At 45.2% G+C, this 24,481-nt stretch overlaps 1 protein-coding gene across 1 annotated transcript in view; it reads right to left on the reverse strand.

Annotated features, from left to right (window-relative positions):
* COPS5 (COP9 signalosome subunit 5) overlaps positions 1-24,481 on the reverse strand; it is a 47,287-nt gene that overhangs the window by 20,581 nt on the left and 2,225 nt on the right. Inside the window, exons 2-6 of the mRNA XM_077492830.1 lie at positions 24,054-24,288; positions 14,331-14,459; positions 9,747-9,812; positions 9,338-9,423; positions 4,913-5,024 (exon numbers count right to left, since the gene is read on the reverse strand). Coding sequence (XP_077348956.1) covers positions 4,913-5,024; positions 9,338-9,423; positions 9,747-9,812; positions 14,331-14,459; positions 24,054-24,288 — 628 coding nt within the window. The remainder of the gene's footprint in view (positions 1-4,912; positions 5,025-9,337; positions 9,424-9,746; positions 9,813-14,330; positions 14,460-24,053; positions 24,289-24,481) is intronic.

Here is a 24,481-nt window from a genome sequence, read left to right on the forward strand (position 1 = left end):
TTACCCATACCGTTACAGTATTAAACTGTTGGAAGTCTCACTTTTTTTTTTTTCAGGGTTCTGAATACAAATGCATGCCACACATTTCAGATGTTTATATACATTTTTTATCACATAAAATCCCAATAAAAAATACATTTCACATCGTTTGGTTTTAACTTGACAAAATGTGGAAAATGTCAAGGGGTATGAATACTTTTTCAAGCATTGTAGTAATTGGTGTGCCACAGAAGGAATTGTAGGAAAGTTAAAGGAAGTGTACAAATCAGCATTAGGGTCGATTTACTAAAATTGGAGAGCACAGATAGATTCTCCTCAAGTGGAAGCAACCCACCCCACCAAGTACAACATGTGGGTGACCACGATTAACTCTGGCCTACCATTGTATAAGCTGACATACGAGTGCAGAAGCTGTCCTAGAAAATTTTGATAAGGTCTGGTCGCAATGGATCTATGCAAAATGGTCCGGAGCCCTATACTTTCTGCAATGCCAATTCTGACGGCCTCATAGCTTGCTCCACCTAAACTGGCAGGCCGGGCAAGGAGAGCATTAATGAGAGAAGCAGCCAAAAGCCCATAGTAACTCTGCTGCAGAGAGTCACAGCTCAGGTGGGAGAATCTGTCCACAGGAGAACTGTTAAGGCCCGTACACACGATACAAAAATCAGATGGAAAAATTTGTATGACGAGCTGTCTGGCAATTTTCGGATCATTAGTACTGTGCTTTCGACAGCAGATTTTGCTTTTTTCGGCAGACAAAAGCTGGATGTGCAGACTATAAAATTTGGTGGATGTGAGCTCAACGTCCGGAAAAAATAAAAATAAAAAAATTATATCGTAAAAGACTATGCATGCTCAAAAACAAACATACAAAATGAACTATTCCACATTACCTCACTTCTGACGTTATATTCTGTTGCACAAAAAATTTCGTAATGGAGCAACCTATTCACTTTCCATACGAGACTAGCATGCCAAAAAATAAATAAATAAAAAAAACCCACACACACACACACACATTTGGTCGTCCAAAAATCTAAGCATGTGTACGAGGCTTTAGTCGTGCAGTCCACAAATCTGCCCTTTATGGAAGAGTGGCAAGAAGAAATTCATTGTTGAAAGAAAGCCATAAGAAGTCCCGTTTGCAAGAAGCCATGTCAGATGAGACCAAAATTGAACTTTTTGGCCTAAAAGCAAACCGCTATGTGCGGTGGAAAACTAACACTGCATATCACCCTTAACACACCATCCCCACCATGAAACACGGTGGTGGCAGCATCATGTTGTAGGGGTGCTTTTCTTCAGCAGAGACAGGGAAGCTGGTCAGAGTTGATAGGAAGATGGCCAAATACTGGGATGGACGTTCACCTTCCAGCAGGACAACAACCCTAAACATACAGCCAGAGCTACAGTGGAATAGTTTACATCAAAGCAAATTCATGTGTTAGAATGGCCTAGTCAAAGTCCAGACCTAAATCCAATTGAGAATGTGGCAAGACTTGAAAATTGCTGTTCAGACGCTCTCCATCCAATCTGACAGAGCTTGAGCTATTTTACAAAGAATAATGGGCAAAACATGTTACTCTCTAGATGTGCAAAGCTGGTAGAGACATTCCCAAAAAGACTTGCAGCAGTAATTGCAGTGAAAGGCGGTTCTACAATATATTGACTCAGGGGGGATGAATACAAATGCATGGCACACTTTTCACATATTTATTTGACCCAGATGGAAACATTTTTGTCAGTTTCTAGAAGTGACAAGATAACTGTATATGCAATTATGGTAAGATGATCTAGCAGACTATTTTGAACACATAAAAGGGTCTCGTGTCTACCTAAAAGAGTAACGTAGAAGGGAAAAAATAAATAAAAAATATTCAGCATTGAGTAGAGCGGCACAATTGTCAAGAATCGTTATCGTGATCTTGACTAAAGTGATTCACAATTCTTTCTATGCAAAGAATTCTCTGCTCTTCTGAAGCCACAGCCCTCAAAAGAAAGGAAGAGAAAAACCGGGCAATAATCAAAACATTCTTTATCAGTTAAACTTAAGTATAAAACATTGTAACAATTTGTCAATGGAATAGACTTAGGGTCCTTTCACACGGGGCGGATCAGTTCTGATCCGCCCCGTGGATATCCGTTTGCTCAGCGGGGATCACTCTGTTGATCCCCGCTGAGCAGGGAGATGACAGCTCCGTCTCTGCACACTGCGCAGGGACGGACCTGTCACAGCGCCGCTCTCCCCTATGGGGGATCGGATGACGACGGACCGCAGTGCCCGTCGTCTACCGATCCGATGACGGATGGAAAAATTGCTTTTTCCTCCGTTACACTTTTTCGGATCGGAGCGGGTCGGATGTCAGCGGACATGTCCCCGCTGACATCCGACGCTCCATAGAGCTCTATGGAGCACCCGTTCAGGTCTGCCTGAAAAACTGACAGGCGGGCCTGAACAGGACGTCAGTGTGAAAGGGGCCTTAGTGTGTAAATGAAAAAAGTTTAACCACTTAAACACTAAACCTTTTTCTGACATTGTTGGTTTGAAGTTAAAATCTTTTTTTTGCTAGAAAATTACTTAGAACCCCCAAACATGATATATATTTTTTAGTAGACACCCTAGAGAATAAAATGGTGGTTGTTGCAATATTTTATGTCACACTGTAGTTGTGCAGCGGTCTTTCAAACTGATTTTTTTTGGAAAAAATGAAAAAAAACAAAAAAACAAACAAACAAACACACACACCACACTAACCAGTAAAGTTAGCTTTTTTTTTTATAATGTGAAAGATTTTAGGTTGCGAGAATCGCAATCTTTTTATTTTAATCAAAAAAAAAAAAAATTGTGATTCTCATTTTGGCCAGAATCATGCAGCTCTAGTATTGAGTATTTAGGAAGGTTTCCCAGCTAATGAAATGATGACACCATCCTCTACTACCCTTCCCAACAACGAACATAGAAAGAACCACATTTGTGCTATTCATCTTTTCCCAGATGTACTAAATGTTGCATCGTAACTAAATTAACAACAATCATTGGTTCAAGTTACAACCAAGGTCAATAATAGTTAGCTGCAACAGTGAGCAGATGACCTGCCTGTGCAAAATCTAAACAGTGAAAATACTCTACGGCAGGGATATGCAATTAGTGGACCTCCAGCTGTTGCAGAACTACAAGTTTCATGAGGCATACCAAGACTGACAGCCACAAGCATGACACCCAGAGGCATGATGGGACTTGTAGTTTAGCAACATCTGGAGGTCCGCTAATTGCAGATCCCTGCTCTATGAGAACACACGTGAGTTGTGGGGGGTACGTACCTCTCCCCAGACACACTTTGGCTAAAACAATGATAGCACCTCAGTGTAAAAGCCTTCTGCACAAACAAACTATTTGGAATATAATTATAGCAGGTTTTGCATACGAACAGCTATATTGGAACAGTGAATAACCTATAAGGCTTACCTGTAGGTACAGTGAGTAAATATCTCCCAAACATGCACCATTTAGGAGATGTTCAGTATAGAAGCACCAGTAATGTTACCAGCGCATGCGCACTGTGCTCTCAATGGACAGCGTGCAGTCCATAGTTAGAGTCACACCACGGGAGTGACATCGCGGTTCGGCCAGTCAAACTGCTGTAGCCCGCGAACCTAGAAGGAAGACCGGGTAAAGATGGCAGCCCTGTCAGCTCGCCACTGGAGGGCTTTGGTTTCAGGTAAGCCTTTCAGAATGTGCTAGAAGTTTTATTAAATATGCTTCGCATACCATTTTCTGCTTGGTCAGTCAAGTTTTAAAAATAAGATAGAAGCAGATAGGCGTCATACACACCTGCTCCAAATTCTGTTTGCCTCAACCTTTATAAAGTTCCCCTCCTCCATCCAAGAGGACAAACGGTACAGGGGCAGATTGTACAGTTACTGATCACTGCGATAGCCAATAGGGATCGCAAGTCGGTCCTCCCAACTCACGATTGTTAGCAACAGACCCGAAGTAGTCAGTGGTATGTGACCCAATGGAAGCAGTGAGGCCGGGTATGTGCGTACACTTATCAGGAAGGAGTTAAAATTCTGTATAATGTGGTGACCCCGACCCCCCCCCCCCCCCCCATCCTCTGTGTGTAGAAGAAGTCATCTGCTGATCTTAGGTCTATAAGCAAGGTGATACGGAGGAGCAGCTGCCCAGATACTTATCTTTTAACATTCACACACTGCTCTCAACCTACTCTCTCAGGCAGGAAAGGAGAATAACATTTTTGCAAGATATAACCTGTTAAGTTGTTGCAAAATCTGGTAAAGAGACTTTATAGTTAAAGCAGTATTAAATCCAAAATAAAAAATACTGTAATGTACTACAGCTCATTAGATGTGGTGGCTGCAACAGTTTTTTGGGGGCTCCACCGTTTTAACCTAGTGATCTGGCCTGCAACACACTCCTGTATTGGATTGCTCTCCCTCAGGATGAAGGAGCACAGGGGCATTGTTAAATTTGAGGGGAGGGGAGTTTTAGATGTGCTAGAAGACTTAAAGATGCACTAATTGAAGCCAAACTTCAGCTCACACTTTATAATCAGTTACAGCAGCATTTATTCATTTGGGGATAAAGGTTTTCCATAAATAAAAGCTGATCATTGTATGCACCCTTGTCAGTGGTAAATTGTTTGTCTCAGTCCTGTAAAGTGATAAATCTAAAAAGAGCTTGTTCTTTTGAAAAACAAACAGACTTACTGGATAGACCACCAGATGAAAATAGGAGGCAAGAAAGCCAAAAAAAAAAAAAAAAAAAAAAAAAAAAAAAAAAAAAAGGAAACTAATGCAGCCATCACATCTAAGAATTGGTAAGCTGCAATGAAAGAAATGTTTAATGCTTCTTTAAATGACTCACAGGCAATATACCATGATGGATACTTACAGTTAGAAGACTGGAGGAGCTCAGTGTATTCACCCAGTACTTATTCCACAAAAGCTCCAGCAATTTTCGGTCAAGAGAAGACTTGAAATATGCGACTTCCAGTGCATAATACCTTAATTAAAACAAATGAAAAATGTTGATCACCTACCAAACAAAAAAAAAAAAAATGACAAAGGCAATTTATACAGAAAACAAAAAGGAACAGCATTTTGTTTATGAACACAGGTCTGCATTGGGAATATAACATTCTATATTAGATATTGTAGCAGGGTGACCCCAAGCCACTTGGTAAAATGGCAATTTAAGCCAGATTTTGTAGGAAGCAAGTACATTGATACAGGTGTGTGCTGCATTCATGAGAGCCAGAGATAGAGCTCAGAGCCCCCCGCCCTACCAACCTGAGGAGGTCAGTGTGTGAAGGAAGCCGTGAGAGGTGCTGTTATGCACCATGGTGTCCAGGTCAGGACAGAGGAAGGCCCAAGCCTTATAAAGAGTCCATGGAGGGACAAGAACAGCAAGGAAGCTATAAGGAAGACGCAGAACGGAGGTGCTGCGCCTGTGCATAAACACTGGGACATGTTCAGGAGGGACTCTGAAAAAGCTCCTTGGAGCAGTAAAGCTACCACAAGAAAGTCAGGAAGCTGAATGTTATGTTTTTGCAGTGATGGCAAGAACCCCCTGCATGGGAAGACATATCTGTGTGAATTTACTTTCTTTTGGAATAAGAGTTGTCAGGAAAGCCCTGAAAACTATATCTGGCATGGAGTAAATTCACTGTTTTAGCACTACCACTGAGCGAAGATACCCTGACATGTCACAATACACACACAATTTAGGAAGTATAAAAAAAGGCTTAGGCCAAGTTTACACTGGCTATAAAAGCAGGCGCTTGAGAGGCATTAAACACCACACACACACACACACACACACACCACCCCCCCCCCAGCGCCTATGCAAATGATACAATCAAAACATGAAGAGAGTTAGTGCCACGTCAAAATTGAAGCCTCATGTCTAAGGCTATGGTAATGCTTCACCAACGCTCTGGCAGGCAGGGTGTTTAAAAGGAGTTGTAAAGGCAGGTGTTTTTTTTTTTTTTATCATCTTAATGCATAAAGCCTCGTACACACGATCGGATCCATTGGACAATTGGTGTCAGATTTTTCCGGACAAATGTTGGATGGCAGGCCTATAAATTTTCTGCGGGCAATGGTCTGTTCTCAGATTTTCTGATCGTGTGTACACAAGTCCGTCAGACGAAAGTCCAAAGTACAAACACGCATGCTCGGAATCAATACTCACCAAACACAACATTAGCAGAAGGTGACCAAAGGGTGGCGCTAAAGAGCTGAAAAACCATGTAGTATGTCACTACGTTCGTGCTCGTTGACCGACAATTTTATGCCATTAGTATGCAAGATACGTTCCTGGCCAACGCCCTTCAGACAAGACGTTCTGTCTGTGGGAAAATCTGATAATGTGTATGAGGCTCCCATAGGAATCTGCCGACTGTGGGGGCATTCAATAGGAGAAAGGGGCCAGGAGCAGCAAAGACAGACCCGGGAAGAGGAGGATCCAGGTCGCTCTGTGCAAAATCTCTTATCGCTATCTATATTTCTCCAAAAACACACAAGACCAAGTGGTTAAAGTGATTGTAAATTCTTGTGCGTTTGTTGTTTCTCAAGTCGTCTTCCAGGACGGCACCCTGAGAGATGACTGGTCCACCTGACAGGAAACACAATCAAAGAGGTTAAAAGCCCCCGCCTCTCCCCGTGCTCCTCGGTTTTTGATTGCGTTTCCCCACAGCAAAACCATTTGTTATTTTTTCCCTGACCCGAAACCTGGGGCTGGTGGTCTCCCCCTGGGAGCCAGACCAAATGCCTGGGAAGCCTCTGGGTCCGGCAGGATGTTCCCATCCTTCCTGGGGGGGGGAGTTCCCCTATATTTTCCACAGGGGGGCAGCAGAAACTGGAAGAGACCCCTGAGCGCTGAAGGAGTGGTGTACGCAGAACTTCAGGGGCCAATTTTCCTCTCCTCCCCTGTGCAGTGGCCGTGCAGAAAAGGAGCCTGGTGTCCCTTTTGGCTCAGGATCCCCGTTTGGCAAGGCTGGGCTGGTATCTCTCTTCCGACGCTCCATCCTGGAGTTTCTCCAGGATGGAGCAGAGCAGGGATTGGCACAGGTCGCAGCCTTGTCCTGTTTTTTGGAGAGACACTTGGCACTAGACCCCCTGATCAATAGGCTCCTATTGGTCAGAGAGAGGTTGTCCCTTGTCCAGGTTTCCACCATGGGACCTTACCTTGGTGTTAGAAGGGTTAACAAGGCCCCCCTTTGAACCAATAGACCAGATCCCACTCAGGATCCTCACACCTTTAGGCTGGATTCACATCTATGCATTTTTAGTGCTTTTTGGATTTTACAGATTTCCTATGGGTCACATTCTGTGGAGCAAACCATGTTAGATGGACTGCAGTACAAATCTGCAAAATGCAAAAAGCACTTAAACTGCATAGGTGTGAATCCAGCCTTAAGTTTGCCTTTCTGCTTGCCATTACATCATCCAGGAGAGTAGGCGATATTCAGGCTTTCAATCAAGGAACCATATTTCCGTTTACTTGAGGACAGGGTTATACTTAGGCAGGACCCCCTGTACTTCCCTAAAGTAGCATCCAAGTTCCATAGGACTGAAGTAGTGCTACCTTCCTTTTGTAATAATCCCCAAAACGAGGGGGAAGTTTCTTTTCACTGTCTGGACGTCAGATGTTGTTTATAATCCTACTTAGAAAAAGTTAAGGAGTTGCGAAGGTCCAGCCATCTTTTAGTTAAATTTCTGGCCAAAAGAAGGGCCAACAAGCCTCCAAAGCATCCATAGCTAGATGGATTAAGCATGCCATTGCTTTAGCCTATGAGCAATTTCTAGGGACCTGAAAGCACATTCCACGCGATCTCTGGCAACCTCTTGGGCGAAAAGCTTCGGTGGAGCAGATATGTAGAGCCGCTACATGGACAAGCCAGAACACCTTCCTGAGGCATTACAGGGTGGAGTTACTGTCCCCTCAGGATCTGGCGTTTGGCAGGAAGGTCCTGCAAGAGGTTGTCCCGCCCTAAGGTAGGCCTGAGCTACTTGCTCCTCTCTCAGGGTGCCGTCCTGGAAGACGACTTGAGAAACTGATCAGTTACACTTACCGGTAACGGTGTTTCTGGGAAGTCTTCCAGGATGGCAGGCCTACTTCCCACCCATTCTCTTTAAGTATAATTTAATTTAAAGTATAGAGTGTGGTGGTGTTGGTTTCTTCACTCTCGTGCACTGGTGTGGGTCAATACTTTGTCACAACTGAGGAGCACGGGGGAGGGGCGGGGGCTTTTAACCTCTTTGATTGATTGGGTTTCCTGTCAGGTGGACCAGTCATCTTAGGGTGCCGTCCTGGAAGACTTCTCATAAACACAGTTACGGGTAAGTGTAACTGCTATTTAAAAAAAAAAAAAAAAAAAAAAAAAAATGACCAAACAGGTTATACTTGCCTCTCCTGTGGCAAGGTGGCTCGGCAAACAAACGTACCTGCACATCGATCTGTGCATGTGGTACTGTGGGCACACGCCCGGTGGACTCGATGTCCGCCAGCCACCTGCGATCACAGGAAAGAGCCAGAACGGGGATCTGTCAATGTAAACTAAAACAGATCCCCGTTCAGACAGGACAGACACAGATCCGCTGTTCCTACAGTAAGAATCACTGCCCAGGGAACACAGTTAACCCCTTGATCACCCCCTAGTGTTAACCCCTTCCCTGCCAGTGCCTTTTATACTGTCCCTAAATTCCCCTATTTTGTAGATGCTGTAACGTTTGCGCAAACCAACAAATTTTTTTTTTTTTTACTAAAAATATGTAGCAGAATACATATTGGCCTAAACTGATGAAATATTTTATAGCAGAAAGTGAAAAAAAAAAAAAAACCCACGTTTTCAAAATTGTCACTGTTCATTTATAGCGCAAAAAATAAAAACCACAGGTGATCAAATACCACCAAATAAAAGCGGTATTTATGGGGGGGGGGGGGGGAAACGGACATCTATTTTGTTTGTGTACAATGTCGCAAGGCCACACAACTGTCAGTTAAAGCGATGCAGTGCCGTATCGCAAAAAATGGCCTGGTCATTAAGGGGGGTTAATCCTTCCGGGGCTGAAGTGGTTAAGATCAGCTTACTAACTAATGCGTTTGTGGAGCCTTAATGCTCAAATGTTTAAAAACTGCCCATTTAGGGAGCATTTTTAACTCATCATTAATGCTTGTAAAATGCCTAACGCCCATACTAAAGCGAGTCTAACACCCATACTAACACTATAGGAATGTTTGTTAAGCGTTAGAAATGTAATCAAGTGTGAACAAGTCCTTAGAAAGATTAAAAAACAAAAATGGCATACTCACTGTTTGCAATGCACACCAAAGTCTTCTATTTTGTTTAAAGGAATAGTCTGGTACTCCGAGGGACCTTCATCGGGTGGCTTGTACCCCTAAAAATTGTAGATAATGCAACATTTGTGTTTTAAAATAAAAGACAACCTATTAAAGCACAAGAAACCTGGCTGAAGAAGAAGTGCATGAAATATTACATATTGCAAAATAGAAAGAGAAGGATAAAAGACAAAAAAATAAATAAATAAATAAAAAAAAGCAGTCATACATACAGACTGTAGATGGGAAAAAAACTAAAGTACATAATGGATATATTTATATATAAAGAAATAATGGCACCATCCTAAGTATATGTAGATTTTACATCTCTTTACAAAGACAAGAAAGGGGGGGAAAAAAATGCCATTTTGATTTAGATTACCTTTGGGTACGTTCTGAAAGCCCCGAGATTAACTTTGCCTGCAGATATAGTTCTGGTTGGGTCAATCTGAAAGAACAAACAAGAAGAGCAGGACCCGGTAAACTGAAAAGTTCATTTGTACATCTGATTAGTTGGCAGCAAAAACAAAATATGTCATATCACTAAAGGTGGTCTTAATTTACTTCCCTTTTCAGGTAAGAGTAAGAAAAATTCACAACAAAGTCCTGCAGCAAAAATCTGCAGATTCTTACGGCTGGAATCATACAGCTGCAGACAGCTGCGGGTGGGAAGCCTGTATAAAGCGCCCAGGAATAGTCATCTCATTTAGCCATAGCCAACAGCATCGAACAGCTGTCTGTAAGCACCTATTTTTACTGCCACAATAACCTGCTGTCCGAATGGGGCCATACAGTGTAAGCTGCATCAGGGGCGTACCTAGAGTATTTGGCACCCAGGGCGGATCCTATATCTGGAACCCCCCCCCCCCCAGATGGGCAGTCGGCGCACCGCACGTTGACATCAAATTACATCACGTGTAGCTCCTCCATGCTCTGTGGCCTGTGCTGCTGCCAGTGGCGTTACTAGGGCTGGCGTCACCTGGTGCAGTAAAACATGGTGTCACCCCCCAAAAAATATATATTTTCCTGTAAGTGCGCCAAAGATGCAGACTTTTGGTGCATTTTCAGAAAATGCAGAAAAATAATAAGCATCCTAAGAGAAATCTACAGCACTACATCCATAACTGCTGGTAAAATGTAGGAAGACCCCCTTTACATTACACAGCCCCGTACCTCTGAAACCCTTCACATTACACAGCACCCACACCTCTGGACCCCTTTAGGTCCCTTTCACACTGGGGCGGTGGGTGCGCTGGCGGTAAAACGCCACTATTTTTAGCAGCGCTTTACGTTCAATTTTGCGGCGCTGTTCGGCCACTAGAGTGTTTTTTACCCCCCACTAGCAGCCGAGAAAGGGTTAAAACCACTGCAAAAGGCTGCAGCAGCGCTATGCTGGAAGTATAGCCGCGTTGCCCCATTGATTTCAATGGGCAGGAGAAGCGTATACATCGCTCCAAAGATGCTGCTAGTAGGACTGCCCTGCCAGCGCACCGTTCCTGGGTGAAAGCCACAGGAGTGGCTCTTTCAGTGTGAAAGGGGTCTTACATTGACACTGACACCAATGCTGTGGGAGTAATTATAACATTCACGGACATCATTGCTTGGGGTTATTAACAAATGGGCTTCTTTTACTCCTGCTCTGCCTTGTTGTTAAAAAAAAAAAAAAAAAAAAAAAACACAACACCCCACACACCTGGCAGTCACCGGCCCCCCAACCCCCCTTTTACCTGAGCCGCTTCATCTACTCGGCGGGGAGGAGCTGTCTGCCTCTCCGCAGAGTCCCGGCTTTGATTGGATAGATCGAAAGCAGCACAGCCATGGTCCCCTGCTGCTGTTAATTAAATCCAAGGACGTGGGTGCTGGGGAGTGGGGCCAAGTCATAAACTTGGCACATGTGGACGCCAAATGAATGAATCAGGAGTGAGTCAGTAAAATAACCCCCTCGGGAGAGCGTTTCTCCTAGGGCGTTATCTAATTCAGGGAGGAGCCACGAGAACCACCGAGGGACCCCAGAAGACTAGGTTCAGGGTCACTCTGTGCAGCTGCACAGTGGAGGCAAGTATAATATGTTTGTTTGTTTTTTAAACAAATCTTTAGCATCGCTTTAAGGGCTATTGAAGCTATTTAAGGGCTGTGTGTGTTTGCCACACTGCGTTTAAAACGCACTGGGTACGTGATCTCCTGCAGGTGTATATAGTTTTCTAAGGACACCTCCAACACAGATCACAACTGCAGTGCGTTTGCCTGCACTAGATTTCATGGTACCATAGTATCATGCAATTTGGTGCAGTACGCGTTTGAAAAAGTGTGTGCATTAAATTTTTGTGCGATTCAATGTGATTTCATCCCAGTTAAATGAATGAGTTGAAAATTGCACCGCATAAAGTTGCACAGGAATCCAGCAGGCATTTTCAAAGCTGCCTTTCAAAAAACAACAAGCAAAATATGGAACAGCATGCAAGTAAAGTCCAATCAAAAAATGACTCAGGTAAAATTTTATTGAAAATTATTGCACTCCAATCACTGAATCACCCTTTAAAATAAAAGCAGTGAGGTAGCACATTAGTCAGTGGCGGACACAGCAGCCTCCCCCCTTATCAGACCAGGTCAGGGAGGCAGAAAAAAAAAAACCCACCCTCTTCTCACAGCACACCAGCTGAGGGCAAACACCATGCCAACCCACACCCCCTTATCACAAGCTCACCTCGGAGCCTCAGGTACACCAGGGCAGCAGCTAGGGAGGTCTGGAAAACACAGTGTGCGGTAGCAGATGCGCCGCTCGGGCGAAGAATAGTAACAGGCTTGGCTCAGCAGCGCAGCAGTGGTGGGAGGAGCAAGGAGGAAAGCACAGACCATTGCTGCTGCTGCAGCGCGGGGATGATCTGGCTGGAAAGAAAAAGGCCATAGGGAGCTGCCAGGGCTCTCCTCACCCTCGGTAAGTGGTGTCACCCGACCCGGTGTGGACCGCATCCCCATTAGATATGCCCCTGCCACCCTCCCAATGTGTGGCACCCGGGGTGGACCGCACCCCCCCACCCCACTGTTGGTACTCTCCTGAGCTGTATGATCTTTCCCTGAAGGGGGTTGTAAACCCTCGTGTTTTTTTTACCTTAATGCATTAAGATGAAAAACATCCTGTGAGGCACCCCCCTCTTGCACCCAGAGAGAGTGGCCTTCCAGCGGGGCACTCAAGAAAAGAAGGAACCAGGAGCACCGCTGAGGGCCCCCAGAAGAGGAGGATAGGGGCCACTGTACAAAACCTACTGCACAGAGGTGGTAAATATATGACAATTTTTTTAAAGAAAAAAATAAAAATAAAACACACTTTACATATCCTTTAGAGAGTGAACCTGTGCTCTATTTTAGACTAGCACTCACCCAAAGATTATACAATAAGTGAAAAAATAAACAGAACGAAGAAGAAAGAACGAAGAAGAAAGAAGAAAGAAGAAAGAAGAAAGAAGAAAGAAGAAAGAAGAAAGAAGAAAGAAGAAAGAAGAAAGAAGAAAGAAGAAAGAAAGAAAGAAGAAAGAAGAAAGAAGAAAGAAGAAAGAAGAAAGAAGAAAGAAGAAAGAAGAAAGAAGAAAGAAGAAAGAAGAAAGAAGAAAGAAGAAGAAAGAAGAAAGAAGAAGAAAGAAGAAAGAAGAAGAAGAAGAAGAAGAAGAGCTGCGCAGAAACAATCAAACTATCCAGCGGACTTTTCCCGTGTGTGCGCTCCGGTGGACTTTTTTCCCCCCCAAAAGTCCCAGACTGTTTCTTCGCTAGTCCCAGTTACCTGGAGCCGCGTTCAAAATGAACTTTCCTCCGTGTGCGGCCGCGAGTCCGGCAGACTTAGAAAGTAGTTTTGACTCAAAAGTGTGCTAGTCCGCCGGACTGTGACATCATCCGGAGATGGGAGACCGGGCCACCGCTTGTAAAAGAGCTGGAAGAAGGCGCAGAGGCCCGGCAAGAAGAACTGAAGAGGGGGGACAAGACCCCCAAAGTCGGAAGAAGACCCCTCAGCGGCAACAAAGAAGAAATCCGGGCTCCTCTGCTAGTAAAAGAGCTAGCATATGATAGCGGAGGAGTCAGGCGAGAAGACCCCCGAAGACGGAAGAAGTGCATTGTGTTTTATTTACATTTTTTCACAGGTGAATGGGTAGGGGTACATTGTACCCCATACTCATTTACATAGGGTGGGGGGGCCGGTATCTCGGGGGCTCCCAGATTCCGATAAGCCCCCTGCCCTAGTCCTCATCAACATGGGGATAAGGTGCTTTGGGATGGGGGGCCACGCAGCCCCCCCCATGTTGAGGGCATGTGGCCTGGTACAGCTCAGGAGGGGGGGGGGGGGGGGGGGGGGGTTGGGATGCGCTCACTCGTCCCCACCCCCTTTCCTGACTGGCCAGGCTGCGTGCTTGGATAAGGGTCTGATATGGACTCTGGGGGGGGGGGGGGGAAGGGAGGGGATCCTTTTTTCGGCGTAGGGCTTCCCCTTTAAGTCCATATCAGGTGATGGGGCCAGCGACGTGTCAATCACATTGACTTCCTTCGCTAGTCCCGGTTACCTGGAGCCACGTTCAAAACGAACGGACTTTCTTCCGTGTGTGGGCAAGTCCGTTAACTTCAAAAAGTACGGCGGACTCCCGCCAGAGTCCGGTCGTGTGTGGGCAGGTCCACTAGTTCGGAAAGTCCGGCGGACTTTCTGGCGGTTTGTCCGCCAGACAAAGTCCGCCGGATAGTCTGATCGTGTGTATGCGGCATAACACTCCTCAGAATGACAATGCTGCTGTCCAGGAGGAAAAAAAATAAATAAATAAATAAAAAAACGAATTCAGCCATAAAATTTTAATTAAATTACTTACACACACACACACACACACACACACACACACACACACACACACGGCTAAAACTGTGAAAATGCTACCCGACTCCTCATACAGGGTAATAATTAGTTTTGTTGCAAATGTATCATAATACCCACCACAACAGCAACAAACGGTTCCTGAAATTGCTGATTAAGCATCTGTGTACTGACATCAATTCCAGATAACCAACAGCCATAGCCTGGATGACTGTGGTACCAGCCGATTGCATTCTCAAGACGGCCAACCTGAAGGGGGAGAAGAAAGAAAAAAAAAAAAAAAAAAAAAAAAGGAAGCATAGTTAAAAAGGAGTCTAATGCCCTCTACTGGCAAACTTAAATAATTGATGAGCTATGAAATAGTACCCAAGTGAAAATAAAAACCTTGCAATATAAGCTAAACTCTGGATAATTTTGAAATGGATATTGTGTTTTTTTTTTCCTCCAAGGCCCCTTTCAGCAAACCTGTCAGGTTTTCAGGCGGACTCGATTGGATCCTCCATTCTCATCTATGGAGCAGCAGGAGTACATAGCCGTTTACACACGCCTGCATCCAATCAAAACAGACAGCGGATAGAATAGCAGTTAGGTGTAAATGGATAGGCGGTCAGTTTACATCTGACTGCCCATAGAGGAGAAAGGGGTGTGTCTGCGTCCGCTCTGCATAAGCGCAGTGGACAACGGACCAGCCAGCTGCCTGCTCAGCAAGGATCTGCGGATAGATTCCCTGCTGAGCAAGCGGGCTCCTGGCAGAGTCTGCCCTGTTGGGAAAGGGCAAAAAAGAGAAATTCAAAACGTAGTAATCCATTATGACAGAAAATGTATTAACAGCGAATGTAGCAAAAATTTTAGTAGAAAACTGTAATAACAGCATATAATAATTGATACAATAGCTCACTAAACAGGTCTATTATGCAGATTTAAAATTTTTGGAGCAGTCCAATTACACAAAGGACATAACATTACATAATCAAAGGACAAAATTATTTTAAAAGTAATCAGTGAAACTATGCCACCCTCTGCAGATCTGGCACTAACATGAACCAATCATTAAAGCAGTGGTCATCAACCCTGTCCTCAGGGCCCACTAACAGACCAGGTTTGCAAGATAACAAATATATCCCAGGTGATATCATTTGCTGCTAAGTGATTGCAGTATTCTAGTCTGTATATTCCCAAGGTAATACATAAACCTGGCCTGTTAGTGGGCCCTGAGGACAGGGTTGATGACCACTGATTAAAAAGGATAAGTGTGCTTTTTTTTTTTTTAGGGATACACTGATATATTGGCCGATGGAAAATACCAGTGTTTTGCCAAGAGAAAAAAGGTGCCGATAAGGGCCAGCAAAAAAAAACGAAAAACAGTGTGCAAGTTTGCCATGATTTTCATAGGTCTCGTGACTCAAAAATGCAACACGGGTGCGGTTTTACATGGTTTTCATTTATATGGGGAGGTGCGTTACACCCCAACAGAAGTACAACGGACCTGTGTGAAAACAATGCTAGAATTTAAACGGATGCATTTTTTCTTGCGTTTATTTTAACGCAAAAGTGCTTAAAAAAAAAAAAAAAAAAAAGTCAAATATATATTATATCAGGGCTTGACAAATTTGCTTAGAATCTAGGAGCCAGCTGAAAAAGTTAGGAGCCAGTTATTTAAATCATCTGCCCATCGCCCAGAACTGCATGTCTGGTTCATCGGACAATAAGAATTGCTCATGCCTGATGCCAAGAGAAAGACAATATTTAAAAAAACAATTATAAGTGTTATAAGGTTTTGCAAAAAAGTTTTCCTCCTTCACTGATGTGCTTAGAGGTCGATATATCGGCCGATATTTGCCGTTTTTTAAATAATCGGCATCGGCCGATTGTGCTGATAAAAAGCCGATTTAGAACTACAGCGGGACTTTGAAATGACTTCTGTAAGAAGTCAGTGTGAGTTGCTGAGTCGTCATAGAAACGTCTTTCCTCCTCTCTGGGCAGACTGCCAAGAAAAGAACTAAGGCCTCATGCACACGAGACGCAGATGAAACCTCTGTTAAAAAAAAGCTGAAACGCGCGTTTAGAAACGCGCGTTTTGCCGCGTTTGCATGTCGCGTTTAGACGCGTTTAGACGCGTTTGCGTTTAGACGCGTTTATAAAGATAACATCATGTAGACCCTCCCCAAGCTCTCAAAGCATTTTTTTTAACTATTTCTGCTATTTTGATCAGAGTGAGCAGCAGCAGCATAGAGAGCAGTTGTACACTTGCATTTGCCGTGTCACTTGCCACGGCACCTGCCACAAGTTGTGGATTGTCCACTTGCCACGTCACTTGCCACAAGTTGGGGATTGTCCACTTGCCACATCACCTGCCACGTCACCTGCCACAAATTGTGGATTGTCCACTTGCCACGTCACTTGCCACATCAACTGCCACGTCACTTGCCACGAGATGTGGATTGTCCACTTTCCACGTCATCTGCCATGCCACCTGCCACAAGCTGTGGATTGTCCACTTGCCACGTCACCAGCCACATCACCTGCCACGTCACTTGCCACGTCACCTGCCACAAGTTGTGGATTGTTCACTTGCCACGTCACCTGCCACAAGTTGTGGATTGTCCACTTGCCACGTCACTTGCCACAAGCTGTGGATTGTCCACTTGCCACATCACTTGCCATGTCACCTGCCACGTCACTTGCCACGTCACCTGCCACGTCACCTGCCACAAGTTTTGGATTGTCCACTTGCCACGTCACTTGCCACGTCAGCTGCCACGTCACTTGCCACGAGATGTGGATTGTCCACTTTCCACGTCATCTGCCATGCCACCTGCCACAAGCTGTGGATTGTCCACTTGACACGTCACCAGCCACATCACCTGCCACAAGTTGTGGATTGTCCACTTGCCACGTGACTTGCCACATCACCTGCCACGTCACTTGCCACATCACCTGCCACAAGTTGTGGATTGTCTACTTGCCGCGTCACTTGCCACTTCACCTGCCACAAGTTGTGGATTGTCCACTTGCCACGTCACTTGCCACAAGCTGTGGATTGTCCACTTGCCACATCACTTGCCACGTCACCTGCCACAAGTTTTGGATTGTCCACTTGCCACGTCAGCTGCCACGTCACTTGCCACATCACCTGCCACAAGTTGTGGATTGTCCACTTGCCACATCACCTGCCACGTCACTTGCCACAAGATGTGGATTGTCCACTTTCCACTTCACCTGGCATGCCATCTGCCACAAGTTGTGGATTGTCCACTTACCACGTCACCAGCCACATCACCTGCCACAAGTTGTGGATTGTCCACTTGCCACACCACTTTCCACGTCACCTGCCACGTCACCTGCCACAAGATGTGGATTGTCCACTTGCCACGTCACCAGCCACATCACCTGCCACAAGTTGTGGATTGTCCACTTGCCACATCCCTTGCCACATCCCCTGCCACGTCACCTGCCACAAGTGGATTGTCCACTTGCCACATCACTTGCCACATCACCTGCCACAAGTTGTGGATTGTCCACTTGCCACGTCACCTGACACAAGTTGTGGATTGTCCACTCGCCACGTCACTTGCCACATCCCCTGCCACAAGTGGATTGTCCACTTGCCACATCACTTGCCCCATCACCTGCCACAAGTTGTGGATTGTCCACTTGCCACGTCACCTGACACAAGTTGTGGATTGTCCACTCGCCACGTCACTTGCCACATCACCTTCCACAAGTGGATTGTCCACTTGCCATGTCACTTGCCACGTCCCCTGCCACAAGTGGATTGTCCACTTGCCACATCACCTGCCACGTCACTTGCCACATCACCTGCCACAAGTTGTGGATTGTCTACTTGCCGCGTCACTTGCCACTTCACCTGCCACAAGTTGTGGATTGTCCACTTGCCACGTCACTTGCCACAAGCTGTGGATTGTCCACTTGCCACATCACTTGCCACGTCACCTGCCACGTCACTTGCCACAAGTTTTGGATTGTCCACTTGCCACGTCAGCTGCCACGTCACTTGCCACATCACCTGCCACAAGTTGTGGATTGTCCACTTGCCACGTCACTTGCCACATCACCTGCCACGTCACTTGCCACAAGATGTGGATTGTCCACTTTCCACGTCACCTGGCATGCCATCTGCCACAAGTTGTGGATTGTCCACTTACCACGTCACCAGCCACATCACCTGCCACAAGTTGTGGATTGTCCACTTGCCACACCACTTTCCACGTCACCTGCCACGTCACCTGCCACAAGATGTGGATTGTCCACTTGCCACGTCACCAGCCACATCACCTGCCACAAGTTGTGGATTGTCCACTTGCCACATCCCTTGCCACATCCCCTGCCACGTCACCTGCCACAAGTGGATTGTCCACTTGCCACATCACCTGCCACAAGTTGTGGATTGTCCACTTGCCACGTCACCTGACACAAGTTGTGGATTGTCCACTCGCCACGTCACTTGCCACATCCCCTGCCACAAGTGGATTGTCCACTTGCCACATCACTTGCCCCATCACCTGCCACAAGTTGTGGATTGTCCACTTGCCACGTCACCTGACACAAGTTGTGGATTGTCCACTCGCCACGTCACTTGCCACATCACCTTCCACAAGTGGATTGTCCACTTGCCATGTCACTTGCCACGTCCCCTGCCACAAGTGGATTGTCCACTTGCCACGTCACCTGCCACAAGTTATGGATTGTCCACTTGCCATGTCACATGCCAGTCACCTGCCACAAGTTGTTGATTTTCCACTTGCCACGTCACCTGCCAAGTCACTTGCCACGTCACCTGCCAGGTCACTTGCCACGTCACCTGCCACAAGTTGTCTATTGTCCACTTGCCACGTCACATGCCAGTCACCTGCCACAAGTTGTTGATTTTCCACTTGCCACGTCACCTGCCAAGTCACTTGCCGCGTCACCTGCCAGGTCACTTGCCACGTCACCTGCCACAAGTTGTCTATTGTCCACTTTCCACGTCACTTGCCACTTCACCTGCCACGTCACTTGCCACAAGTTGTGGATTGTCCACTTGCCACATCACTTGCCACCTGCCATGTCACTTGCCACAAGTTGTGGATTGTCCACTTGCCACGTCACTTGCCACAAGTTGTGGATTGTCCACTTGCAATTGCAATTGTTTAAAATATTTTTCTAATGGTTTTTCATCATTTGCAATCATTTTTGAGATTTTTAATGTAAAAAAAAAGGTCACCTTTAAAAACGCATATAAACGCAAACGCGGCTAAACGCGGTAGCGGCGTTTTGCCGCGTTTTACCGCGTTTTGCCGCGTTTTGCGTCTGAAACGCAGAAATTTTTGTTTCTGAACGCATTTTTTTTTGCTTCTGGAAAAACGAGATTAAACGCAACTGCATATAAACGGAAAAAAACGAGACTGTGTGCATGGACACATAGGATAACATTGAATGAGTTCAGGTGCAGTTGAAAAAACTGTCCAACTGCATCTGAACGCGCGTTTAACTGCGTCTCGTGTGCATGAGGCTTAAAAGATACAATGTTTACACTTCAATGAATGAAATCATCTCAGTGTGTAGAAGTTCTCAGTTTAACCATTTAAAGACTAAATCTTTTCTGACACTTGTTGCTTACAAGTAAAAATCCTGTATTTTCTGCCAGAAAATCACTTAGACCCCCCAAAAATTATATATATTTTTTTAGCAGAGATCCTAGGGAATAAAATAGCGGTTGTTGCAATATTTTATGTCACACGGCATTTGCACAGAGGTCTTTCAAATGCATTTTTTTGGGGAAAAAATTACACTATTTAAAAATAAAATAACAGTAAAGTTAGCCCATTTTTTTTTTTTTCGTCCAAAAGTTTTGACTACCTGTTTTTATTTAATACATAGGTTTTTTTTTTTTTTTTAATCTAAATCATACATACAAGTAAACTGATTGGAGGTTTTTTTTGTTTAATAAATGTTTAAATGTAAGAAATTTTCTGTATCACTTATGAAGGCTGCTTTCACACTGGAGCGTTGATGGTAAAACGCAAGTTTTAGCGGCTCTTTACCATCATTTTAGCGGTGCTATTTGGCTGCTAGTGGGGCACATATAACCCAGCTAGCGGCCAAGGAAGAGGTTAAATGCGCCCATGAAGCACTGCTGCCAAATCGCATTGCATGCGCTTCGGCAGTGGTGCCCATTCATATCAATGGGCAGGAGTGGTGGCGGAGCGGTATACACCACTCCAAACGTGCTGCTTGCAGGACTTTTTTTTAAGATCCTGCCAGCGTATCGCCTCAGTGTGACAGCACTCTGTCTTTCACACAGACTGCAGGGGAGCCATTTTGCAGGCACTTTACAGGCGCTATTTTTAGCCCAAAAGCGCCTGGAAAAACGCCCCAATGGGAAAGGTGTGTTAGATCAAGGGGGATTAAAAAAAAAAAAAAAAAAATAATAAATAAAAAAGGAAAATAAATAAAATAAAATCGGCCTAACATATCGGCCCAAAAAAAAAATCGGCATCATATATCGGCTATCGGCCGCCATGATTTCTAAATATCGGCATCGGCATCGGCCAGAGAAAAACCCATATCGGTCGACCTCTAGATGTGCTTTGATAGGCTGCACTAATGGACACTGATGGGGTGGCATTGAGGTTGGAACTGATGGGCACTGACAGGTAGCACTGATGGATGGCACTAACTGGCAAGTGGCACTAACTGGCAAGTGGCCGGTGGCACTGCTTGGCACTGGCAGGTGGCACTAACTGGTAGGTGCCAATAACTGGCATTGGCAGGTGGCACTGACAGATGGCATTGGCAGGTGGCACTGGTTTGCACTGGCAGGTGGCACAGATTGGCAAGTGGCACTAACTGGCATTGGCAGGTGGCACTAACTAGCATGGGGCACTGGCAGGTGGCACTAACTGGCATTGGCAGGTGGCACTGGCACAGGTTGGCACTGATTGGCAAGTGGCACTGGATTGCACTGGTTGGCAATGGCAGGCAGCACTAACTGGCACTGATTGGCAAGTGGCACTGGATTGCACTGGATTGCACTGGCAGATGGCACTAACTGGCATTGGCAGGTGGCACTGGCAGGTTTCACAGCCGATAGTGTAACTGTGAAACTGAATGCTCCCTGCAGTGCTGCACTGTGAAACTGTATGGAGAGAGAGGAGCTGACACATTCAGCGTGATGTCAGGTGGGCGGGACCGGCAGCTATCCAGCCAATGATTGGGATGCTTAAGAAAGGGGAGTGGCCACATACACGTATCGGCCCGCCCAGATCTCATCCCATTGGCTGATGTTGAAAAGCTGGGTCCCGCCCACCCCGGGTCCCGCCCACCCCAACATTCAGCCTCAATTTTGACAGCTCCTCTCTACATACAGTTTCACACACTGCGGCGCTGCTCTGCCAACAGTGTGTGGTGAAGGGAGGAGGATGTCAGCGACTGCTGAGCCGTTCTCTTCCTGCTCCATCCCAACTACCAGACAGTGCTCTGTGTCTGGAGGCATCAGACACAGAGCAACAGAGGCACCTGTCAGTGACAAAAACCCAGGCGCCAGGGCACAATTTCTAGACGCAACGGCAACCTGGCGCCTGGGATTTGTCGAGCCCTTTATTATATACACACACACACACACACTCACACCTCTTCAAAACTGTCCCCTTTGGTTTGCTTTTTGGCCAAGTGCATCCTTAATTTTCAGTTACGGTGCAGAATTTTTATTGCGGTGCACCACTAATGACTGTCTTGTCTACCCTCTTATCCCCTTCTGCAGTAGTTGGAGCATACCATATACATACCTACAAAGTACTGTTTACTGTGCAGCATTCAAAAATAACCCACTATGCAATAATGAATGCATGCCTCAATCTCTGTTCATTTTAATGGAAAATCGTCGACAGCCTCACAAACAGGCCAGCTTCCATTTTAGTAATTGGAGACTGAAAGGAGCACACAAGACACCAGAGGATTTCTCAAGATAACAGCCTGAAGTTGTGATACTGGGCAGGCCACATAGTGAAGATTTATGGACAGCGTTGCAGGCAAGTATACAGTATATGGTCAAAAGTATTGAGATGCTTGCCTTTACACACACATAAATTAACAGCATCCCAGTCTTAGTCCGTAGCATCCAATATTGAGTTGGCCCACCCTTTGCAGCTAGAACAGCTTCAACTCTTCTGTGAAGGCGGTCCACAAGGTTTAGTTGTGTGTCTATGGGAATGTTTGACCATTCTTCCAGAAGTGCATTTGTGAGGTCAGGCACTGATATGGACGAGAAGGCCTGGCTCGCAGTCTCCACTCGAATTCATCCTAAAGGTTTTCCATCGCCGTGGTCATCAACCCTGTCCTCAGGGGCCACTAACAGGCCAGGCTTACAAGATAACTGAAATACATCACAGGTGATATGATTTGCTGCTCAGTGATTTCAGTATTCTAGTCTGTCTCTCCCCAAAGCAATACATAAAAAACTTGGCCTATTAGTGGGCCCTAAGGACAGGGTTGATGACCACTGTTCTATCAGGTTGAGGTCAGGAGACTCCGCACTGGTCCTCCAAATAATTTGGTGACTGCGCATCAGTGTACAAAGGTCCATAAAGACATGGATGAGAGAGTTTGGGGAGGATGGACTTGTCCTATCGGGTTGAGGTCAGGACTGTGCGGCATCAGCCAGTTTAATTAAAAAAAAAAAAAAAAAAAAAAAAAAAAAAAAAAAAAGGCAACATTCCAACAGAAGCCAGCCAATGATGAGCATGCTGGATAACCAGCAGCCGACAGGATCACAATCAGCACTCTTAGCCAATGGCTGAGAGCGCTGACCGTAGTGTACAGGTAGGGCATCTCCCTGTCAGAACACAACTGCTCAGTGGGGGAGACTGCTGTACTGACGTTGGATTGTTAGTACAGCGACTCCGACTGAAGTGACCAGTTTGTTTTCCTCATTCAATTCAGCAAAAAAAATAAAATAATAATAATTACAAACTAATAGACGTGTACCGGGCTTAAAATGTGTTGGGATCTTAAAAAAAAGATTGTTTACAATCTTCAAGATCATTCAGGTTAATAGAAGTAGGCTGGAAAGAATTGAAATACAATGTGGAAATGCATATAGAATTTTAAATGTATTCCCTTTAAAGAGGAAGTAAACCCTAATGGGTTTACTTCCTCTTTCATTCCCTGCAAAGGCAAAGCATAATAGGCTACTATGCGATGCATAGTAGTCCATTATGTGTCACTTACCTGACACAGGAGCCAGCAATGTCACCGCTGTCCCCTGTAGTCCGGCGCATCCATCTTTTTGGTGGGGTTCCGCTGTCATTCGGCGGAGCCGCGATGACGTCACTCCCGCGCATGCGAGCCGATACGCGCGGCAGCTCCATTATTGGAAATGCCGCGCTCAGTGCGCCGCTGTCTACGGCGCATGCGCCGTAGACAGCGGTGCCTGTCTTCGGGCAAATATCTCCTAAACCGTATAGGTTTAGGAGATATTTCTTGGACCTACAGGTAAGCCTTAATCTAGGCTTACCTGTAGGTCAAAGTGGTTTGTAAGGGTTTACAACCACTTTAAGTGCTAGGAGAGGGAGGTAGAAATAGATAAAATGCATGAAAAGGCAACAGGTTAAAATTAACAAAAAAAAAACCCTGCTCTATCATCACAACACACAAAGCTACAGAGATCAATTAATGCAAGAAATGCTCATACTTGCCACCTTATTATAGTAAATCTAGAATTGTGTACAACCAGTCAGTCTATACTATACTAGTAATAGCTGGACACAACTCCTGCTTATAAAATGGGAGAAAGATGGGCAGCAATAATGCAATATAAATCAAGACTAAAATAAAAAACTATACCTGTTTTGCATTTTCTATATATGCAGCCATGTATTCATAAGCAGCAGCTTGAGCATTCACTCTGGTTTCAGTCCCTTCAACAGGTAATGCAAAACTGTCCATAATAATCATAGTTTCTCCATCCACCTTTCCAAGCATCAAACCCATCACTTCCAGGTTTCCTCCTGACCGGGCGTGCATGACCATCTTCAGCAGTGCCAAGGCAGACACCTTGCAGTACTTAAAATAATGATGACTACAAGACAAATACAAAAGATATGATTAAACATTGTTCATGACATGACAACATGGCAACGATGTGTGAAATTTCAGCATGTTAGAACCATGCCAGTTTCAAGTACTAGTGATAACATTTTTTTTAGAAAAAGCTGCACTTTATTTTTTTTTTACACCCTTTAACTGATCACTTATGTAAAATACCTAAAAGA

The sequence above is a fragment of the Lithobates pipiens genome, unplaced genomic scaffold (genome assembly GCF_037356315.1).
Source record: "Lithobates pipiens isolate NorthernLeopardFrog02 unplaced genomic scaffold, aLitPip1_a1.2 Scaffold_19, whole genome shotgun sequence".
NCBI lineage: Eukaryota > Metazoa > Chordata > Amphibia > Anura > Ranidae > Lithobates > Lithobates pipiens.